At 35.6% G+C, this 24,949-nt stretch overlaps 1 protein-coding gene across 16 annotated transcripts in view; it reads right to left on the reverse strand.

Moving 5' to 3' along the window:
• Positions 1 to 24,949, reverse strand: part of ROBO2 (roundabout guidance receptor 2) — a 1,429,762-nt gene that overhangs the window by 83,969 nt on the left and 1,320,844 nt on the right. For all 16 annotated transcript variants that reach the window (XM_070455070.1, XM_070455067.1, XM_070455068.1 and 13 more), the window contains 6 exons: positions 22,969 to 23,174; positions 17,508 to 17,589; positions 16,918 to 17,080; positions 15,164 to 15,330; positions 11,089 to 11,210; positions 3,227 to 3,458 (listed from right to left, as the gene is read on the reverse strand). In XM_070455070.1, the coding sequence (XP_070311171.1) occupies positions 3,227 to 3,458; positions 11,089 to 11,210; positions 15,164 to 15,330; positions 16,918 to 17,080; positions 17,508 to 17,589; positions 22,969 to 23,174 (972 nt within the window). The remainder of the gene's footprint in view (positions 1 to 3,226; positions 3,459 to 11,088; positions 11,211 to 15,163; positions 15,331 to 16,917; positions 17,081 to 17,507; positions 17,590 to 22,968; positions 23,175 to 24,949) is intronic.

Here is a 24,949-nt window from a genome sequence, read left to right on the forward strand (position 1 = left end):
ATGTCCAGAACAGAGGTAAGAGTAAGATTTAATTTTCACAATAAAAATAAAATTCTCATGAAAAAAATTCACAGGAAATAAAAAACAACTCATGTTAGTTTTACAGATAAGGAAAAGGAAGCCTACTATAATAGACTTATCTAATTCAAACAGTGAGGGAGAACTTGAACCAGGTATGTCTGATTTTAGAACATTGACCTTCTGACTTCAATAGACTCCTCTTTTGAAAAACAAACAAGCAAAACAATAACAACAACAAAAACACTGCTATCAAAAGTATTCTGAGAGGATGCATTTCAAAATTTCACCAGTCATTATTTCTGAGTAGTAGCACTACTGACTATCTTTTTGTTTTGTTTTGTTTTGCGTTTAATACATAAAAACGTAGCTATAAATTTCACCAACACAGAGAAAAGACAGTTTTGTTTTCATAATGAAAAACATAATTGATTGTTGTAAACTGATTCATAGTTTAAGATTTGAAATTTATTTTACATTGATGGGCAAGGAACTCTGAAGATATTAATGAAAACAGTTCATGTTGGATCAAATGTGAAATGGACAGATTATAATTTCCTACAGTTCTCTTCCTTTATGGTTTTTCCCATAACTAATTATAATTATACTAAGAAAAGATGAATAAGAAATAATTCTTGGTTTTGGACAGTAGTAGTATCTCCTATCCAGTGTATTCGAGAGCTAAGTCATACTAATTTTCCTGGAAAACATCAATTCTCAGTATAACTCTGTGTTTAAGCCATAAGTTGAAAAAGCAAATCAAAGCACTAACCCTTTGAAGCAAAAGTCATATAATTTTGAGGTAAGAAAGAATTTTTACATATAAGATTAATGTTTTCATAACTACATAATTTAGTTCTTTGAAAATGTGTACACTTTAATCATAAAAGATATTTAAAAGCTTACCAATAAAGTTTCCCATGTTTGATACATTATCACAACACATTTCATTGAAGTATGGTCAGTGTAGAAAACACACACAGACAAGTTACCACAATACTGCTCTTTATTACTCCTCTGTGTGATAATGCTGGTCTGAAATGTGGCACAACGACATAAATCCAACTGTTTGCCTACTGGTTTTGTAGTCATCGAGTAGACTATATTGAAAAGTAACACTTTGGAGAACTGGTTTCTCATTTCCCTGACTGCTGGACTGGCGAGAACACGGTGCCTATTTCCTGACAGGTCAATTATTACACAGATGTGAAAGAACCCCCTCATCGTTCCCAGACACAGCCCAGCTGAGTCCCATTTGTTCCCTTCAGAAGCCACAGATAGAGGAGATGAACGTAAATCTAACGGTGACAAATGTCTATTGCGGAGGAAAAGTCTAACTGCAGTGAAATTGATTTTTGGAAGTGTGCTTCAACATAGCATTCTGTATGAAATTTACCCACCCTACTCATTAGTTTTATATATTTTCCACATAAAGCAAAATTTAATGGGAGACAAAGATCCTGTTATTAATTTTTAGTAATCTTTTCTTTATAAATCCTAAAGGTCAAATAATGATACCTTTAAAACTATGCACTTCTCCCAGGTCAGTATATCACACTGTAAACCAATGTGAAGATAACCTTTCTCTGTGTTGCTAATTATAAGATATATATAATTTAAAGGCTTTTTGGTTGGAGATGTATATCTGTATGTTAGCATGAACAATCTACACATATTTTCTTAAGGCTGCTTTTATACTGATTTATATAAAATATGTTTAGAAAAAAGGCTTTTTACTTGCAGGATACATAAAATTAGCAGAGAAGCAGAAAAGGTGGGGATTTATTATACTTTGCATATGACATTTTGTACTTTGATGATATCATCCATTGCCAGCTTATAGTTTAGGAAAGGGGACACTAGAAAATGGACTGCTGCTGCTGCTGCTAAGTCGCTTCAGTCGTGTCCGACTCTGTGCGACCCCACAGACGGCAGCCCACCAGGCTCCCCTGTTCCTGGGATTCTCCAGGCAAGAACACTGGAGTGGGTTGCCATTTCCTTCTCCAATGCATGAAAGTGAAAAGTGAAAGTGAAGTCGCTCAGTCGTGTCCGACTCTTAGCGACCCCATGGACTGCAGCCTACCAGGCTCCTCCATCCATGGGATTTTCCAGGCAAGAGTACTGGAGTGGGGTGCCATTGCCTTCTCCAGAAAATGGACTAGTTGAGACTATACTAATTTTATGTCCATCGCAGATTGATGTTAAACTATCTGCAACAAGAAAAGTTACCAAGGGGAAATGGAGAGGGTATATCATTAAAAAGAATGCTATTGCAAACGTTCAAATGGCCTTCTGGATTAGAAATGATGAATACGACTGGCAGAGCGCATAGGGAAGGAGGCTTATAAAAGGGAATGTCATGCTTTACTACACCAAAAACAAAGGAGAGAAAAAGAACAGACTTTGTACTTGAGTTTCCATTAGTCTGTCCTTTAATGAAGCCAAATGAGCTAAAGCCATGTGTGAAAACAAAAAGGGAAAATACTATAATCAAATTCCAGTGTATAGGCAAACAAGAGTTGAAGCTAATGTTTCCTTAAGAAAAATTCAAACTACTTGAATATCAGTTTGTGATCAAACAGGACCCTATGGTGCCTTCCTGGGACATGTCTTCCCCCTTATCCTCTGCTTTAGCCCCCCTCTCCGAAGTACCTAGATAGCAGTATTTGATGCGCATTCCCTGAGTTGTTTTACAGGTGCGGAAAAGCCCCACAAAATGGAAGATGTTACGTGCTCCATGACCATGAGCACACAGCCCCAGGACTACTGGAGTCTAAAGACTGATATTATTAACCTCTGTGATTCCACCCTATTACCTCACCATCAGCCAGTAAGAGAACTGTGTATGAGCTGATCACAGACCCTTTGACTTCCCACCACCCATATCTGGCTTTATGCTTTGCTGAAACCTTTTGAGGATGTCAGGGCTTTACCCATCTCCTTGCACAGCCCTGCAATAAACCTTTCTCTGCTCCAAACTCTGACATTTTGGTATGTTTGGCCTCACTGAGCATCAGGCACACAAACCTGCACTAACAATTTTTGAGTTGTTAGATTCTCTGGGCTTCTCAAAATAAAAGGAGAAAAACGACACTTTTAGAATTCTCTATTGGTACTCTTCCAAAGAAGATGATAAAACTAGAACTTCAACAGAAGTTGATTTCATTATGGTTTAAGGATGGTTCATGTTAGAGATCTGAATACTGACCTTCTTCAGTAGTACGAACTGTTTTAGATTCACTATCCATTCCTTGGAACTCATTAAAATATGGTCGAACTTTAATTTCGTAAGTCACCCCCTTTTTCAGATTGACTAAGACAGCACTTCTCTCAGTTGGGACTTTGGCATCTAAATTCTGCCATGCTGTTGTAGCCTGCAGGCCTGAAGTCTGACGGTACATCACTCGGTAGCCTTGAATAAACTGGGGTTGGCGATCAACCTACAAGACAAAGCAAAAAGCTTTTGAAACCAAATAGAAGTGTCCAAGCGATGCCATGTCTTTCTAATTCATCACCCTGCTTCCAATATCCTCTTTCAGTTCTGAGTTCACATGCTTCCAAGTTGTTACTTCCAAAATGAAGAGTGGAACTACATCTCCCCCCTGTTTAAAACACTTCATAGTAGTTAAGATACTCATTAATTAAAATTCTTTGGATTAGCACAAAGGCCTGTCAATATTTCTAGTTTTGTTATTTATCTGTTTGTCCTTTTACTGTATTCCACAATTCTCGTTTTTGTGGTTTTATATGTAGTGTGCTATTTGTCAGGAATCTCCATTATCACCCCTTGTTCATTCACTAATACCTTTACTCACTCAAATATTTTCTGAGTTCCTATTAAGAGGTGTCAGTTATTCTGTTAAACTCTGAGGATAAAAATGGAGAATGAAAGGAGGGTCAGTCCCTGGCCTCCTGGTGCATAGAGTTCAGGTAGAAGGTGGAAATTATCTCATGATCACTCAAACAATGGGCAAGTTACATTCATAACAAACAAATATGATGTTTGTTATGATGTTATGAGTGAGATGCACTAGCAGATAAGAAAGCCTAGAGTGGAGAGGAAGTTGATTGATCAGGGAGACAGTTTCCCAGAAAAAGAACAAGTGCTGAGATCTGCACGGAAAGTAAGATTTGTACAGAAGTAGAAAGGAACAGCATGTGTAAAATTCCTGTGGCTGGAGGAAGCATATAAAAGAGACTCAGAGTTGTGGAGCTAGAGCTCCTGTTTTAAAAGCATATGAAAAATTTATAGTGATTAACAAATATTAAATAAAAGACATTTATTAAGTTAACAACTTCAGGGTCCTCTAATAGTCCCACTGTTAGCACAATTTAACAGCTCTCTTGATTCTCTCATTCATTTGAGGTATGGAGGATAAAGAGCTGTTTTTAATAAAAATCTGAAAATTTGAACCTGAAAATTAATACCAAAAATCAAAAAACAAGTTCTTGTTTTACATTTTTTGAATACTTTTTATTGGAGTTTTATCACTGTTTCATTTCAGGGAGAAAAGGACTTTTAGCTTTTTCAACATTTGAATGTCCTGCTAATTTTTAGAAATGCTTGACTTAAATATAACTTCACAACAGCTTCTTCAATTAATATTCCATGTGCTATAGTTTAATAGCAATATTCTAAGAAGTCTTTAGCTTGACATATTTCATTGTCAAATAAAACATAAAATTCAATGGAGATGAGATGGAGTAACCCTATTTTAGGAAGGCTGAGAAAAGAGAGAAAATAAAGAAGGTGATGATGGAAATGGCTATTTCAGCTTTTTAAAAATGTCTGTATCCAACTGTTAACACATAGTAACACAAATGATACTCTTTCATATAATAACTTCTGGCATTTCTCTATTAGTTGCAGCATTTTAAGATATTTTTTAAGTGAAGACAGAAAATGTACAAATACAGAACCTCAATCAAAATACAACAAGACAAAGGGCTATGTTTTCAGTATGTAGCATGTTCATGCTAGAAAAATCCATAAAGTTGGATTTGCGTGAGCATGTGTGTTTCTAAGTATAGCAAATTCCGGTTTCACAGATGAGTCTCAACAAGTAAGAATTCCTTCACCCACATGACAGCTTTCTAACTCTTAAAGATTTGTGGAATTAGTACTACACTTGTATGAGGCTATGTCAAAGAAAAGTAAGCTCAGTTCTGATACCAAAGCTCACGATCTCTGAATGCTCATCCATGCTACCAGTTTGTGTTCATACCAAAGTACCTATTTATCGAAAAGCAGAAGTTCTCTTGACATTATAAAACAAGGAAACTAGAATCTAAAAAGCTAAATTTATGAGAGCCAAGGAGAGATGCCTTTCATCATAACTGTCAATGTTCAAAAAAATCCCTGCGGCATATGTTAAAACAACATCAAGCCTGCATTTTATAAACTTTTCTGCATTCACTTTAAGGGAATTTATATACTGAAAGAAAGACATAACTCACAATAATAGCTTGTTAATACTGAAAGAAGCAAGCTGTGTTTTTAAGAAGAACATTAAGCAGCTGTTTCCAGATGAAGGGAGTCTGTAAATCAGGGTAAATTGGTTTTATCCATGTTTGGTTTTCATTAATTAAGTGTTTTAGGACTTTATGAAGCTAATGTTTACTGCACATTGCTTTGCTCACTTCAGTGTATACTGCCTTCACTGTTGTAATGGCCTACTTAATAGCTAAATAACTTGATTTTGGGTGGTTGCTATATATACATGCTCTACATTCTTTTCAGAAGGAAAATTTGTTGTTACAGGTGAAAGCAAAAATGAAAATGCTGCACATCACATGTTCAAAAACAGGTGAGATTTTAATGAATACGTGTTCTACACCACTGATTTTGGTGAACCTTTTGACGAGTGATCACTTTCAAGTTAAACCATATGCTTGTCACTAGTTTTATTAACATTCAAATTAAAAGAAAGAAGATTTTCTTTTAGAGTCTATTATAATTGTGATGGGATTTCTAGGTGGCTCAGTGGTAAAGAATCTGCCTGCAATTCAGGAGATGCAGGAGAATGAGGGTTCGATCCCTGGGTCAGGAAGATCCCCTGGAGGAGGAAATGGCAACTCACTCCAGTATTCTCACTCTATGGGAAAATCCCACGGACAGAGGACCTGGTGAGCCACAGAACGTGGGGTTGCAAAGAGTGGGACAGGACTGAGCGCTCACACACACACAAACCATCTCCATAATCAGAGTCTGGCCACAAAACCATGGGTTTATTAAATTTTAAAAAATCGGTATTTCCTGAAATCTGAATAAAAGAGTATTAGGAACATGTGAAAAGAGTCTCGATATTCAGGTTATAAGCTCTCAATTGAGTGATGGTTTAGCTTTTAAATGTTTTGAGTCTGTTTACTTAATCTACACAAATAATAAAGCACCTTTCAAGTTTTAGAGTTGCACAATGATAGAGCATTGTTATGTAAGGGATATACTAAAAAAAAAAGGGAGTACATTCGTGGCCCCCAAATCTGCACATTCATTAAAAGGTTAAAGCAAGACACTTAATATCTATCTATTGAAAATTGTAAAAATTCCGTTTATACTGAAAATTCAGAGTGAATTTCCTTTGGTGGGTCTAGCCTGCTGAGTAACAGATCTGGGTTTAACCGAGTTCTGAGATTCTAGTTCACCAAAGCACCCTTTCAACTCGAGTAGCTGTGACGTTTAAGGGCCAAGCGACCTGTAATTCTTGTCCTTGAATAAAAACAAAACACTCACACACACAGACTAGAATAATGACTTTAAAGTAAGAGATTTATTGCTACTTTCTTTGTGAAACAGTCGTTTTCATCATTTTTACCCACCCTCATTATAAGAGCAGTCATTTTAGAAAGTAGCCTTTGCTAAATTTTGTTGGTTTGAGATTAGACATGTGGGGTAGGCACATTGTTTTTCCAGTCCAAACGTCCAATGTGTTTGGTAACAGGATCCTGCCAACTATTGATAAACTACATCAGCTGAACCCTAATTGAAATACATGGGCTGGGGAATATATTTCTTTCCTCAAACATCAACATGCCTGAAATTTAAGTACTAACAATGTGACAACTCACAGAACATACACATTTAGCAAGTTGAAAATATGACATGAAATATTTGGTTATAATTTCTTTGGTCACAGATCTGCTCTCCAGTCTAACTTTATTTCACTAAGTTTACTTCTCAAATATATACTTACCTCATGTGTAAATACAAATTTATGGAGAATTTGTAATATAGTCAAACACTTTCTTAAAAAAAATTAAAATGTATGAAGACAACTGATTTGATCATTCAATGGACAGTTATTGAAAAAGAATTTCACAATAAATGTTCTGCTCTGAGAAAAACAGAAGTGAAAACTTGAACTTTGGACTCACAAAACTCAAGTTCATGAGGGAGAGATATGTAGACTAGTAATAACACGTTTCTTGGGATATAAAGGTGAATATGACAAGGTCCCTCTCCTGGAAGAACCCAGACTACTGACCTACAATTCTGAGCTACTTTGATTGATTCTTTTAAACTCTGTGACTTTTAAAGTGATTAATTTCATAAACATAATGACTTTGATTCTTTACCCAAGTCATCCCCACATTGAGAAGCAGCTTAAAAAAGCAAACCTTTAAAACTCAGAATAAAGCAGAGAAGACTTTTTTCAGGGGAGAACGAGGAAAAATCTGGTGTTAAAAATACAAGCATTTTCTTGGCTTTATTATTGAATAGTCTTGTATTGAGCCAAAGCTACAGAAAGATGGAAGAGGCATGGCAGGTAATACCCTTTCTGTGCCACTGGAAAAATGATGAGGTCATTATGTCCCTTCATGAGAGCAGAAAAATAGAAACCATTGTATGCCCAAAACAAAATAAGTAAATGTGAAATTATACGAAAAATAAAATTAGAAACAATGCAACCTTTAATAATCACAGCTACTCTTAAAACAGTTAAAACACTTGTTAAAGCACTACCCAGCTTTGTACTCTCAGACCAAACATTTGACTGGTCTAATTTAGGGAGCAACAACATGCTCCGTCCAAAGTCATAGGTTCAAATTCCACTATTAAAAGGTATTTCTTCCAACTAAATATTTGTCTACAGTTTAGAGAGAAAAACAAAGAGCAGGTCTACAAAAGGAAACTCTAATCCCATTTTTACCTATACATAGATGTAGGATCCTGGAAACATTGTTCAACCTGTCTCCATTGGTTTCCTTTTACAATCTACCGTTGTTAATCTTTTTTTTTCTTTTTCTTAAGGAATCTTTTTTTTCCCCTTTATTTTATTAGTTGGAGGCTAATTACTTTACAATATTGTACTGGTTTTTGCTATACATTGACATGAATCAGCCATGGATTTACATGTGTTCCCCATCCTGATCCTCCCTCCCGCCTCCCTCCCCATCCCATCCCTCTGGGTCTTCCCAGTGCACCAGCCCGGAGCACTTGTCTCATGCATCCAGCCTGGGCTGGCAATCTGTTTGCCAAGTCGTGTCCGACTCTTTGCAACCCCGTGGACTGTAGCTTGCCAGGCTCCTTCTGTCCATTGGATTTCCCAGGCAAGAATACTGGAGTGGGTTGCCATTTCCTTCACCAGGGGATCTGCCTGACCCAGGGATCAAAGCTGCATCTCCTGCACTGGTAGGTGGATTCTTTACCACTGAGTCACCAGGGTCTCTCCTTAAAAATATAACTGGACTAAAGAGCCTTAAATGTTAATTCAGTTTCTTCTGTTCTAATACAATAATGCCTCCATATTTCCCCATATAGATGTAGAAAAGTGATAATGATGTTTCTGACACCTGAGGACAGAGTTAATTACTTCTTCTTTGATGGAAGCCTCTGTTTATAAAATGTATATATATATCAGTTATGGGTTTTATCCCTGTGTACCATCATTAAGAAGTTCCATGTTTTTCTCAAGTAGATTTGTGTCTCTTTAGTGTTTTCCAACATTTACCCCAAAACTGGTCCTCAAAAAATGCTTACTAAACTATGTTTACTCAATGGATTTATTATCAAGGAGACCTTGGGATAATTCTCTTCATTGTGTTTTATAATTCAAACATTATTGATTAAGAGCTGATGAAAAATAACCAGTTTTCTGATCTCAGCATCTTTTATTGAGGAAATTGATGGAAATAGGTGAAATAAGTTATTAACCTAAAGTAATCTGCATTGTAAGCAGGTAACATCCTTTTTTTCAAACTTACTCTTCTACTACCACAAAAACAATACCACCACCAACAAAAACAATAACAGAGACATAATTATATTTTCTAATTAATATAATTCTTTCTAATCAATTATAATTGATATAATTCTAATATTATAATTAAAACAAAATGTTTCTAGATATCCCTAGGTAAAATGACCATTACTTACACAACATACAAGATCTATTAACAAACAGGAGGCTATGAAAAGTTTTGCTGATTTATCATCCTTATGGAATTTTAAAAGCTATAATAAAGAGATCTTGAGCATGAATGAAAAGTTGACACTAAGTGAATCAGGCAGAAGAAAGCACATTATCTGTTTCTTCACAAAACACAGACACACAGACTCAAACACATATACAAAGGCTAATAATCTCTAACATGAATAATATGGATATTTTTATGCTAGCTATTGTTTTCATTGCAGTGACTATCATGTGATGAAAACATTTTTCATTGTGAAATAATAGTGGGTAGGTTGATAGTAAATAATGCATGGAATTGGACATTCGTAGCATATATTAAAATATCAATCTATTTCTTAAGATCCATTAATTTTTACTATAAAGTAATTAATTATTAATTAATTAATTACTATGTAATTAAAATTATATACTTTTTTGGTACTGCTAGATAATATTCAGCTCCAAGAGTATAAAGATAAGTGATTTAAATTTAGAAGAAAAGTTCAAAATTAAACTTTTTTGCGCTTCAAGTAACACCATTAAGAAAGTAAAAAACATCACACAGATTGGGAGAAAATATTTACAAATCATACATCTAATAAAGCATCTGCACACATGTACAGAACTCTTATAAGACTATACTAAGAAGACAACTCAGTTTAAAAATGGGCAAAGAATTTGAACAGACATTTTGCTAAAGAAGATATACAAATGCTCAATACATACAGGAAAGATTCAAAATAGTCATTAAAGAAATGTAAATTAAACTCACAGTAATATACCATGCATACTCACTAGAATGGCTACAATCAAAAACCCAGGATAACAAGAGTTGTTGAAGATGTGAGAGAAACTAGAATCTTCAAATATTGCTATAGGAGCATAAAATTGTGTAACCTCTCTGAAAAACATTTTGGTAACTCACCCAAACATTAAGAGTTTAATTCAACAATTCCTAAGTATACATCAAGAGAAATTAAAATATATGTCGATGTGGACACAAGTGTTCATGACACCATTATTCATAATGGCCAAAAGTGGAAAGAACTCAAAGACAAATTAGCTGATAAACGGCTAAACAGATGTATGTGATACATCTATACAATGGAATTCTACTCTGTAATAAAAAGAAACAAAGTACTGATGCATACTACAACTTGGCTGAACCTCAAAAGCACCATGCTGAGTGAAAAAAGCCAGACATAAAAGGTCACATATTGCATGATTTCATTCACATGAAAGCAAGAGGCACATTCATACAGAGCAGATTAGTGGTTGCAAAGGGCTAAAGTCAGGGGAATGGAGTGGCTGCTCAAGAGCCCAGGGTTTTACTTTGGGATGAAGAAATATTTTAAAAGCAGATTCTGGTGATGATTATATAACTCCACAAAGATACCAAAAATGTTGTGTTGTATACTTTAACTCTAGTGTGTTAATACATCTCAATAAGACCATGTTAAAATTCAGGAGACAAAACATTATTTATATTGCAATCTATTTTTATTCTGTTTATACTTTTACCTATTGAATTTTTTTTCTCTTTTTTGCCTTTGATTTACCTTGACTTTAAATGGTGAGGGTTTTGATTTTTGGTTTGTTTGCTTTTTTCTTCTCTGGTTTGTTTTCTCAATGGATAGCCTTTTCTCAACCATTAGGATAGCCTTTAAAAACTTACCGTCCACGTGACTTGAACAGTGGTGGGAGTCAATACAACTGGAGCATGAAGGCGGACAAGGACGTCCCCGAGTTCTTTCTGGACTTGTCTGTGGTCCACTCCTTGTGCTGGAGGGCTGATATCTACAGGGATAAACGGTTCCAATCCTTAAAAATTCACAGTGCAATTCCAGTACATGTTATATATGCCAATATTACGCCATTAGAAATAATTACAGGGGGAAAATTAAAAATCCTTTGTGATAAACAACATTAAAGAATATTTTTATACATACTACCACTTTAGGGTATAAAGTGAGATTTATCTTCACTAAAATAATATTAATAAAAGTGTTGGCGACCCCTTCTCCCCATTCAGTACACTGCTCTGAAAGATCTATTATTTTCTTACTAAAGGATAAAGTGTGGGCTGTAAGACTTCTTTAGGAGCATCAGGTTAATACAGATGTTGACACATTGAAGGACTTTCACAAGTAGTTACTGGGGCCAAATTTGAAAACTGCTGTTTGGAATTTGTTTAATCCCTTTTCCCAATTAGTAGGGCTGTGTGTTCCTATTTCTGAACCTATTTCAGTCTGGGAGAGTGGAAGAGAAAGTAAGCAGGAGGCCTGGGAGTGAATTATGTGACTGTGTGTGTGTGTGTGTGTGTGTGTGGGCACTCAGTTGTATCTGGCTTTTTGCGACCCCATGGACTGCAGCATGCCACTAAAGGTAAATAAAATGAGGGAAAGAAGGGGAAGAATCCTCCCAAATTCACACAAAAGAATTCTGATGACCAATTTAACACACTGATAAAATGTTCTGTGTAAAATTCTGAACAGTACTCCAATACTGGACAAAAATAATGCTGCTGATTATTTGAAGTGATTGTTGGGGTGAAAAGAATTGCAATGTTTAGAATGATATACTCTCACCACAATCTGTTCTGATCATTTATTCACCATTCACCTAAACATTGTTCTATTTCCCATCCAACAGTTTATACCCTATGTGTCCATTAAGGAAGAAAATAAGATAAATTATAGACATCCAAGTCCATCAAACTGACATCAAACACTGAATTTCACACAGATTCATATCAGCTTCTTCAAGTGGTACACTGCAATGTTGATTTTTTTCTCTAACCACCTTACTTAAGGAAGGAAGCACAATTTAAAATGATTTATTTTCTTAATCTTGCCTTCTCCTAATTTCTCAGGCCACAACGCATTACTCTTGCAAATATATTTTTGCCACAACGCATTACTCTTGCAAATATATTTTTAAGTGCCTATCTCAAAAATAATTTAAACTGGGTGCACTAACTTAAATTGGAACATATGAAATTTAGAACTGGGCTTCCCTGGTGGCTCAGTGGAAAAGAATATCCCTGCCAGTGCAGAAATTAGGAGTTTGATCTTTGGGTCAGGAAGATCTCCTGGAGAAGGAAATGACAACCCACTCCAGTAATCTTACATGAGAAATCCCATGGACAGAGGAGCCTGGCAGGCTTCAGTCCATGGGGTCACAAGAGAGTTGGACACGACTAAGCAACTAAACAACAATGATTGGGCACTACATTTTGGTAATTTTTTTCTAGCTCTACTTCTTTTTCATATTTAATATAACTTTAATATAAACAGCAGAAGGAGTTTTAGACAACATACACAATATATGTACCAATATATCAATATATGTATATATATTAATATCATGTGAATGCTACTAGTCTTTGCTAATATATCTATGGTTTACTGTGATATGGATGGTACAAGTATTTGCTGACTACTGAAATAAGAAATTTGTAAGTTCTATAGCATTAGTATCTTCAAAAAATAAGAGCTCACACTGCCAAGTGTTCTTTGCAAAGAAGTGCTTGGCAGAACGCAAAGTTGCTTGAAAGTGTGGTGTCAAAAATGATCCTGACATTCAGACACAAAACATGAGTTTTTCTATTAAATATCTGTTAAGGGAGCATAAGTCTTTTGCTCTGTATGGTCTCTCGACTGGAACAAGCCAGATCACAAACAACTTTTCATTAATCTTTGTTGACCTTTTCACAGAGAAGTTATTTTATGAGTCAAGATTTAGTGACTGGCACTGTTATTGAATAATCAAGAAGGGCCGCCAGATTTAATCACACCAAAAGTCTTCCCCATTCTGTGATCTCCCCACTTTCCAATGCAGTGATGCACAAAACCTTTCTATCTATACAAGTAAAAAATAATCTGAGTACCACAATTTCTTAACTTAAAAACCATACACCTCTTTTTTTTTTAAGTTCAATAATTAAATTCACTCATTAAATCCACACACATTAAAAGCAAGTGGATCCAGGCAAGGTAAAATAGAACCAATTTCAGGTCTTCAGATTCCTTGTTGTACTTTTTCTTTCTCTTGAGACAAGTTCTTTACCTACAGGCCCTTTATCATCATGGAAAATTAATCACATTACTTCTTAGAGAACAATAGCAAAGTGGCATCCCCTCCTCCCCTGACTGTCATCATGTCAGCAACGTTGCAAAATCACGTGGTGACTTTATTTGACTTGATTCCTTTAAGGCGCCCTTCTCTGTTATAATAGCATGCTAGTTACTATCACCAGGCTACATTGTAATTATAATAATATTTTATGGCTGTATGGTGCTTTTCATAGCATAAAAATACTACTTTGAATTATATCTTGTTCAAAACCTTTTACAAATAAGAAATAATTAACCCTTTCTCAAGAACCCTGTGGGAAGTAAGTCGTAACAAATAATAAAGCCACCATTTCTATTTTATTAATTCCCATCATCTACTAGTAACAAGGGAAATTTAACATCCCATATTAACCCCTAGACTCCAGCAATTTCTAGTGTGAAGAGACAGGCTACTAAAGATGAGATGGGGAATCTTCCATTTTGATCTTAGAATATTATAGTTTTTCTTTTATTAGTCAAAAGCATCACATACCTCAGGAAGAAAGCTTGATTTACAGCTTCCTGAAACAAGTTGTTGCTTTAAACATCTGGTTTAATACCATTTACCATAAAGATGCTTGTCTGACGAGCATGAACATTCCTGGAGGGCACTTTAACAGATTGCTGGGTACCACCCCCAGAGCTTCAGAGTCAGGGCCTGAGATTTTTTTCTAAGGTAGCCCCAGGTGATGAGATGCTGCATTTAGGAACCACACCTTGAGACCCACTTTGCAATCAAATCACAATTCTTGAACCAAAGGAAGCAATTTTGATATCCTTCACAGGGCATCTTATCCATTAACGTTCACTTTTCATTATGGCAGAATTAATTTCAAAGAAGGAGAAGCATCTTCCCTTCCTTTGAAATATGGGAAAATCCTATGTGCATGTGTCCTCCATCTGTCAGACTCTTCGTGACCCCATGGACTGAAGCCCACCAGGCTCCTCGGTCCATGGGATTTCCACGGCGAGAACACTGGAGGTTGCTGCCATGACTTCTCCAGGGGATCTGCTCAACCCACGGATTAAACCCACATCATCTGCACTGACAGAGGGATTCGTTACCACTGACCCACCGGGAAAGCCCACAAATTACATATCTTTAAATTTCTATTATAGAATTAAAATGATGACCAATAAGTTCTGTTGTTGTTGTTTAGTCGCTAAGTCATGTCTGACTCTTTTGCCACCGCACAGACTGTAGCCGGCCAGGCTCCTCTGTCCATTTCTTAACAGGCAAGAATACTGGAGTGGGTTGCTATTTCCTTTTCCAGGGGACTCTGCTGACCCAGGGATCGAACTCATGTCTCCTGCATCGGCAGGTCGATTCTTTACCACTGAGCTACCTGGGAAGCCCTGAAGCCCTACAGTTAAGCCCTATCTTAAATTCCTATGTAATTGTACCAAATTATTGTGTTTCATTTTTACCAAATAAACCCTGACAGCTCCAGAAAGAAGCTATACTCGCTAAGGTGAACGACAAGCTTTCTCTTCTTTCACTGAACCAGGTCTAGTGAAACATTTTAATATGCAATGCAGATGCATTTATCGTTGGTCCTGCCATCCCTTTGTCCTTAAAGACATGTTTGATGCCTCTTTCTAGAACCAGTCATGTTTAGAGTTAACTGACATTACCTTGGGTGCGCACAGGGTCTGACATAGCACTCGGGTCACTGAGACCTTGGGGGTTGATTGCTCTGACCATGAATAAATAGATTGTATTGGGACGCAGTCCTCTCACTGTATACAGGGTGGTCTTTACGTGATTTGCCACTGTCTGCCAGCTATTGCTCACCGATTGGCTGAAACAGGAACAGAAATTTCATTTAGAGAACTGTCACGGGGGTCTTGGAAATGGAGTTGGATATCAATGACAAAGGTTAATGGCTGAAAATTAAACACACACACACACAACGCTTGAAGTGTTCAGCCCAATAAATGAAACATTTGGATGGTTTCAGTCTACTCCACAACAAAGCCGAGCCCACCTAACGGAAGTGCCATGCACAGCAAAATTAAACTCAGCCCAGGAGATGTGAGAGCCCTTTCCAAAGCACAGCAGCCCATGAATGAATACCTGTAAAAGGAACAGGGGCCAAGATCACAACATCAAGTTTATACAATAAATACGGTCCTCGCAATGTTTATATATACCTTGAAAAGAATTAACCTGCAGAAAGAATAAATGGGCTACAGAGTAAATTATGCCAACACATTTTCCTGTTACAAGTTGTGTTTTCTTTTGCATCAATTCCACATGCAATATTACAATAGAGCCTTCTAAAACTACATATCTGTAAAAGAAGAAAGGAAGCATGTAATGAATATTTTCCCTTGGTCACATTTTTAATAAAATCGTACATTACACAGAATGGTGATTTCACATCTCAGAATAGTGAAATATCTCCGACTGTGTGTGCGGACCCCTTAACAGATAGGATGCCCTTTCACAGCCCTTGGTCTAAAGTCACATGCTACTTTTGCTTAGGATGAGGAGAAACTGTGATTTTTCAGAGCTGTCTGATTTTCAGAAGTCCTTATACCTCAAAGCATGAAAATTACAGAGAAACACTTGTGAAATTTGAAAACTAGGTACTGATCATTAACTTTAATAGATTAGGGAAATCTGAAATGAAAGTGATGATTTGTCCTTACATTTAAAAAGGAGAGGCGCTATCACTATATTTATAATGGCAAATAGAAGCAGTTTGAAAATGAATATGAAGCTACATTTTCTCATTAGTATAACAATTTTTTCAAATTCTCATAAGACAGTTTTATACCAGTATTGACTAATTTATAGTCTATATGCCTAAGGTGAGGGCAATTATTCCTAATAACGATTGGATCTAACTTTTCCTTTCAGCCATCAGAAGTGCTTGTAATCAATCTCTTTCATTGTAGTTTTTAATTTTCTCTTGGGGATAGCCAATATATGTAGTGAAATATATAGCACAAAACACTGGAATTATTTCAAAGTCTTCTCTAATTATTAGGAAGTAAAGTTCCAAGTTTCCATGCCTCAACTTGTGTAACTTAAAAAGTGCTTGTGCCTAATTAAATCATGTCCTGCTTAGTTCTAAAGCCAAAATTCTCATCTTAAATCCTTACAATGGTCAGACTAAAGAAAAGAGCTAAGTGATGATGTCATAACTAGAATGCCTATAGACATAGGCAAGGATGATGCATATTTAATGTTATAATTAAGGTATGAAAGAAAAATAAACCCAAAACCTATTCTTGAATAAAGTAAAATACCAAAGATAAATTCTTAAAATGCCCTGATTAAACATGTCCTTAGAATAAAACAGCAGGATAGCTCACTTGAGATTTTAGGATATAGGAGCTAAAGCAAAAACTCAGTGGAGATAAACGAAACTGTCTCGTACCTGAAAGCCTCAATGATATATGCACTTGCTGGCAGGATTCCAGGGGCTCCTGGTTGCCAGGACAAAGTGACACTGTTCTTAGTCACATCAGTGACCTGTGGTTTGGATGGTGGTCCAGGTAGGTCATTTAAGTCATAATTTTTACTGATTGTTGCTCCAGATTCTATAGAGGACAAACAGAAAAAAATTCATTTCTGATTGCGTCAGTTGACAACAACGCTTAAAAGACAGAAAATAGCCTATTAAAGAATTTGAATAGATGGCAATTTATCTTCATGAATCAAAAGTATATGTGAATATTTGTTTTTTCCCTATTGATCAGAAAATATTTACTTCCACACGTGATCACTCAAACTGCTTGTTCTTGAGTCAGAGAAAAGAGTAAGATTATCAAGGACAAATGTATCAAATTTCATATATGCAATGCTATGCGCCAAGCAGGGTAGAAATGAAAAAGTGACATAAAGCTTAGTTTTTACAATCGATAAGTTTAAAATCTTGCTTTCTCTTTAACTTGTTATCTGATAATGAGCTAATCACTAAAACTGGCTCAAGATTTCTTCTGTTAAAATAATTCACAAAGAATTCACCTGTCACATCCAGCACAGCACTCCAGGAAGTCTCCCCACTTGAACTTGTAGCCACACAAGTATAAGTGCCAGTATCAGAAATCTAGTGTTCATGGAAGGGAGAGAATAAAACTGTTTTAACTGATTTGTAAAATGACTACTCAATCTCAACAAGGCAATATTTGACTTCTAAAATGTGATATATCATTTGGCTGTTGGAATTATACACTAGACTAAATCATACATACACATGAAATATTAAAATAAGCTCATAACAGTGGTTCAAAGATTCTTATTCTATTTCTACAACTCAATGTTCTTTGTCTGTAAACTTTAACAGTTTTCTATTTGCCTCCATGGCAATCCCCTTATCTGTTAACTCGATTTTATGTTGGGGCTTCACTGTATCAGAGTTAGATATGGATAACTCAGGAGAGAATTTTTCAGAATCCTATAAACATCCACACTTTTCTGGTAGCTCAGACAGTAACGAATCTGGCTTCAATGTCAGTAGTGTAAAGCCATTCTCTTTGCCATCAATAAACTGTATTTCACAGGATAAAATATGCCCGGGAGTAAATAAGCATTCAGATACCATGGAGGTGGGGGGCAACACTTCTTTTTTTCTTTAAAGGTATGGATAAAAGTGAAAAGGGAAAAAAAAAAAAAAACTTTTTTAAAATGGAAAACTGAATCTTCCCTTTTAAAGAGTGCAGTACTCACATTAAAGTTGTAACAGTGTAACAGTGAATGAAATAAAGTTGCATCATTAAAACAAATAAATTATACCTATGGAATCATTGCAATACAGAGCTAAAAGGGTCACAGAACTTAATTAATAACATTACACTTTTAAAAGTATACTTAAAACCATCATTCACTGATTACTTATGTTTAGTTCAGTTCAGTCACTTAGTTGTGTCCCCCTCTTCGTGACCCTCATGGACCACAGCATGCCAGGCCTCCCTGTTCATTACCAACTCCCGGAGTTTACTCAAACTCATCTCCATTGAGTCAGTGATGCCACCCAACCATCTCATTCCCTGTCATCCCCTTCTCCTACTGTCTTCAATCTTTCCCAGCATCAGGGTCTTTTCAAATGAGTCAGCTCTTTGCATCAGGTGGCCAAAGTATTGAAGTTTCAGCTTCAGCATCAGTCCTTCCAATGAACACTCAGGACTGATCTCTTTAGGATGGACTGGTTGGATCTCCTTGCAGTCCAAGGGACTCTCAAGAGTCTTCTCCAACACCACAGTTCAAAAGCATCAATTGTTCAGCGCTCAGCTTTCTTTATAGTCCAGCTCTCACATCCATACGTAACTACTAGAAAAAAATGCCTTGACTAGATGGATCTTTGTTGGCAAAGTAATGTCTCTGCTTTTTAATATGCTGTCTGGGTTGGTCATAACTTTCCTTCCAAGAATTAAACGTCTTTTAATTTCATGGCTGCAGTCACCATCTGCAGTGATTTTGGAGCCCTCAAAAATAAAGGAAGCCACTGTTTCCTCATCTATTTGCTTATATGTTAAGTAGTTAGAATAGGAAACAGGAGTCCAGAATGGTGGTGGCTAAAAGACAGGGAAGGGAAAAGCCCATGAAAAGAGAACAAAGGAAGGTTCGAGGACTGGAGTGAGGACCTCAGGTAGAACAAACAGCACCCCTGGATAGCCCAGTTTACATAGGGCAGGCCCAGGGGGAAGAGACAAAAAACATAAAAAAGAGGAGCCAAAGGACCGGGATGCTCTCGCTCTCTCCTCCCTGTATCTTTTGGGTCAGCATGCCCTCATGCCTCGAGGATGTATTTTCCTTTATTTTCTAAATAAAACTGAGCTCTAAAATGGAGCTGCAACACTGATCTGTCTGAGAGCTGAGGCACGGTCTGTCTGAGAGCTGTGACATACCGAGGGCTTTAAAGTCCGTCACTTCAAATTTTTGTTGTGACAAGACATAACTGAGTTAATCATACACTCCACTGGCACTTAAAACATTTTTGTTATTCATTAACTAGTGGTAAAAGATTTGAGGAATAGTTAATAAAATAATCAAGAGTTCTCTTTTAGAAATGTTAAAGGCCAAAGATTCTGTGATTATATCTTGACAAAAACTCCAACATCAGCAAGATGTAAATTAAAAGCCCTCCCTGTGGTGGAGCCCCATGGGCTGACATTACAAACAACCTTCATTCACATTAGTTTAGGCATGAAGGAAAAGTGAGACTGGGAAGAGAAACGGATGACCAGAGTAAGGCAAAGCAGAAGATACAGAAGTAAAATTCCCTGATGAATATGAGTCTACTTGTTGATAAAACATGAGTGCATGGAATATATAGTATCTGCTGGGTTCAAAATGTAAGTGTATTGATGACTCAACCTTCCACAATTGATTCTTGGGTAAATCAGTAGTACCTAGATGTTACTGTGGTTCCACCATTTTAATTGATTTTACATGTCATTGTGTATTTTAACTCAAGTTTCAAATTGCTCTGGGATGTCATTCTTTGCTATATTATCTCTGTACAATTGTCTTCTATTATGCCAATGGATGATGGGGGACTGCCATTATAGAAAAAGCCATTTTTTCAGATGTGGCTATGCACGCATTACAGTCATTAGAAATCTTTGCATTTGAGAAGTATCACTCACAAACTAAATATAATGAGTCGAGGCTGGATTTTAATGGGATGTTCATTTGAATATGGTCTGTGAAAGAGTAAAGAATTTGCATTTTATTATAGCAGTTGAACTAAAATGTAGCGCTTGTTATTATGTGCAAACGCTAAAAGAAGAATAGGTAGGTAATGCTTCTTAACTGCATCTCCTTGTCATTATGTGGAGATACGAGTTTGACATTAGCTGTGGTAGGTAGGTTTTAATGAGTATTAGAATATTCTACTTCCCAAAAGAAACAGATTCAGTTACCAATTAGCTAGACCATAAGAATATGGTGCGCAGCACACAATTTTCCCCCTTTGCTTAAGTGCTGAAAAAGAAAGTGAGACACAAAGAAATATGACCTATGGAAACCCTCTTTTGACAGTATCAGTGAAGTACTGTAAAACATTGTATTTCCTGTTAAAGTCATCTTATAGAAAAAATAACAATATTTTCATCATGGAGTTTTATCAGAAGTGATATGAAAAGCCTAAATATCATTACTAAAGCTTAGTCTTGTTTCACCAGCATTATTACCACATTCATTTTTATTCCTTAACTTTAAATAATATATTTTCTGGTCATGAGTGTTTTGTGTCTTTCCTATCCTTTTCCTCTTATTTTTAACCAAGTGTTTTAAAAAAGAGACAATGTGATGGCACACTCTCACCTACTTTTCTCCTTGTGTAGTTGGCTGAAGACAAGCCCCCAGACGTAGGCATCTATGAAAGACTACTTAGAAGCCTGACAGAGGGCTCAAAGTTTCTTTGACATCATCAAGCACCCACCTTTTATTACTAATTTTAAGCACTACTGGGGGTCTTGACTGTTCAAATACACCCTTTAATACATCAGCACGGTGGAAATGTATTATCATCTGTGGCTCCAAAATTCTGCCTTTGACTCAAAGAAAGAGACTAAATTGTTTACTCAAGGAGAGTTAGCATTAATTTTTAAATAAATCCCATTTTATTGAAAGAAGGTCTAGAACTAGTTTATAATTAACAAAGGTGAAAAACCTGTACAATTTTTCTTCAAATAAAATTTGACAGCATTTTGTCTACTTAGAGCAATGCCTGTCTCAAAATTAAAATAAAAATTACACACATTCACTTTAATAACAAGTTAAAGATTTGTGTGTGTGCATGTGCACACTACAAAAAAGTTATTCTTCCTTTTTGTTAGGTATCTGTATTTGACACATCTGATAAACATGTGATTGCAAATACTTTTCTCCTTGTGAAAAAAATGCCTGTGGTGATCATTTGAAAATACATGTAATAGCTATTTTACATATTCCTCTGGCTTCTGAATGGGAAAATTCAACATCTTTTTGTTTGTTTCTTTTTAATCACCTTGGTTCCCAATTTACACCTAGATACCAGATTCTACCAACTGTTTTTTCACGGAATCATTTTCAATCAATATTTCTTCATGTACTATCACATCAATCACCCTAATTCAGGCCCTCTTTCCCAGTCTTATGACTATTCTGACATAGTCTGGAGCTTTAGCATAGTACTTGCTATATGGAAGGGAGGCTTTCTATATTTGGTTGAATGAATTGAATATACTTGCGTAGGGCAGGTGGTCCCCATGACAACATCCTTCCGGTATTGATACCTTGTATAACCACTCACCTCAAATGTGTGAGGGACCTATTGACTTACTCCTGGCCAACAGAATATAGCATGGGTGACAAGATGTCACGTTTCTAATTGTTATATAGGGTAGTAATCCTGTCTTGCTAAAGGACTGTCTTCCTTGTTGATTTTGAGGAAGCAAGTATTGGGAATATCCACAAGGTAAGGAACCAAAAGCAACCTTCAGTCAACAAGAAGCAAGAAGCTGAGGTCACCAGTCCGAAAGTCATTAGAAACTGAATGCTAACAACCATTTTGTTTGAAGCAAACTGATCCTCAGTCAATTTTCAGATGAGACTATAACCCTGACTAAAGCTTTCCGAGACCCTAGGGCAGAAGGCCTTGCTAAATCATGCCTAGCTTCCTAACTAACAGAAGCTACGAGATCATAAATATGTGTTGCTTCAAGCCTCTAGGTATTTGCTAATACTGTTACACACAGTAGATATCTAATACAATATTCAGAAATAAACATTATTTTGAGTTGCTCCCAAAGCAAGTCTAATTCGGTAAGTTGGCAGGAATGATCATTTTCTATCATGTCATTTTCCACTAAAAGATCAGCAATGGCTTGCTGTTATCGACAGACTTAAATCTAAACTGCACAGCAATTTTGCCTAAACTATAAGATTTTTTATAAACTAGCCAAACCTGCTTCCTGTGTCCTCACCAGTCTCCTCTCTTTCTTATTTTCCACATAAAGTGTTTGACTGAACTGCTTTATCCTCATTTCCTTAGAAACTCCCGTGTCCTTGACAGTAGCACAGATACATTTGTCACTTTCAAATTATTTTATTTTTTTCAAACTATTTCAAATATACCATTACTATCATTAACTTTATGTGTTTAACCTTTTTAGTTTCATTGATCACATAAATATGGGGTTGAATGAAGAATAGAAAGTTTCTAGGTCTGCTAGGAACTTATGATTAATATAAGGACAATGCACTCCCTTCTAATTTTAGTTTGTCATTTGTAAAATAAGAAATAACATGTAAAATAAGAAATAAAATAAGAAATAATATATACTGAAAAAAGTAAAAAAAAAAAAGAAATAACATGGTCTATAATCAAATGTACAGCGATCAGACAGGCATGTAAGATTTAACTTCCCAATGGAGTGATTCCCTAGGGATATACATATTTATGTTGACAGGAAGATCCAAATACGAACTCAACATTACTTACCCTTAAGTTCTTAATCTGCAAGGTTCCTTGTTCTTGTATAGTTGCTCTTGGATCTCTACCCAGGAAAGTAAATCCCTCCTTTAACCAGCTAATGACAGGAAGAGGGTCACCAGTAGCTTTGCATTTCAGTAATGCAGTGCCATCAACTGCTAATGTTTGGTTGGCTGGGCCTTGTAGAATTATAGGTGGGGGTCTATCTGTCAAAACTAAAACACAAAGACATTTTCGGGATATTTTAACTTCTATGAAATTTAGAAAACTTTATATCATCTGTAGTCATAGCAAAAGTAAGATGAAAGCCCCAAAGTCAAACATATTACTTATACTTACTTCTGTATATTCTATACCCAATATAAATTTATCATCTACACATACTACACATATATCTGTACCTATTTTACTGAAGCCACGTTATTATTTACTATTTACTCTGACTTACCTGTAACTCAGATGATGATGATAATCATTCATAAAATGGCCAATTTACCTTCATAGTACCAGTTATGTTTTGTTTATATAGATATAGTATTTTTCATGATAATACAGTAGACTATAAATACTTTATTTCCAAAACTGCTTCATTGCTTTAAATTATGGTAATAAAATTTGGGTGATATAATTTAATTAGTCTGCACAATTCAGCAAAAAAAAAATCTAGTTAAGAATATATATAGACAAGACAAAAATAGGACTTTCATGAAAAATTTGCATGTACATATATATCAATTCCTGTATTCAAGTAAATTTTCCATAATTTCATGAACTTGGGTCACTGTGCTTTTTAAATCAAATGTTGATTTGTAGCAGTATCATCAGGACCTTTAGAAGTATTATATAATGCTTTAGGATGCATATCAAAATATACAGTAATATTTAAATGGGTGATGAAAACATGGAATCAATTAGAGGCAAGTTTTCATCTACAACTCATTAGAAGACCATGTCATATTGAAATTTATATCCAGCTCCAAGGAAAGATTTCTGAAGAGAAAGTTTTATAAACTTCACATAGGTTTTGCTTAATTATGTATATTTACTCTTTATTATATTTTTACTATATGTATATATTTAAATACATACATAACTTCCACAGAAAGAAAAAATAGTAAATTTGAATTACTGTTAAGCAACTGAAGAGTGTCTTTTCTCAAGAAAGTCATCTTGTATTATAATGTACATAATCAAAAAAAGTAATTTTGCTTATTAATGCTCTAATTTCCTTTGTCTACAAAGCTTCTACAAATACTAGTTTATATGTTTGTTTATTTTTCAGCCTAGATGCATTTTTATTGCTAGACTTTACAATTTTAGGAAAAAACAGTAAAACAGCCCTTTCAGAGCCTACCATGAGAAAGCCAACCAATTTTGATTTAAAAAGAGGCTGTGATATATGTGTCCTGGCATGTCAAAATAGAGTGGACTTAAAGTCAACCTACACCTACTACATCAAAATATGTACTAAAATCTGTGTATGTGTAGAAAATCTTGTAAAACCTAAGGAAAACAGTATTCTCTGTGTAGTCTTCACAAATAAAATTAGAACCATTTAGTTCATTGATTTTCTTGATCAAATTTTTCATCTCAGAAGTCAATTAAATGAGAGGGAACATGAAATTGTAATATTATACCAATTCTGACATATCTGGCAATAACTGTGCAAATAGTTATTCAAGTTGAAAGCTTCATGGAATTTATTTTATTTATAAGTCAAAAATGGAAGGCTAATTCTACAAACATTATGATTTTAAAATTCAGTGAGAAAAATGGGTCAGTATTAACAGAAAATAAGCTATTTATTATATTTTATATAATGTTACTTCTTTGCATCAAATGAAATATCTATATAGAATTCAGGCAACTTCTTGTAACTTGCTTTTTTACTATCATATCCATGAAATCATTAGATATAGGCAAAGGACATCTGATTAGTTTCTTTTTCTCTTTTTTTACTGCCCAAATGAGTAGCTCATTGTCTTGTAAA

The sequence above is a fragment of the Odocoileus virginianus genome, chromosome 25 (genome assembly GCF_023699985.2).
Source record: "Odocoileus virginianus isolate 20LAN1187 ecotype Illinois chromosome 25, Ovbor_1.2, whole genome shotgun sequence".
NCBI lineage: Eukaryota > Metazoa > Chordata > Mammalia > Artiodactyla > Cervidae > Odocoileus > Odocoileus virginianus.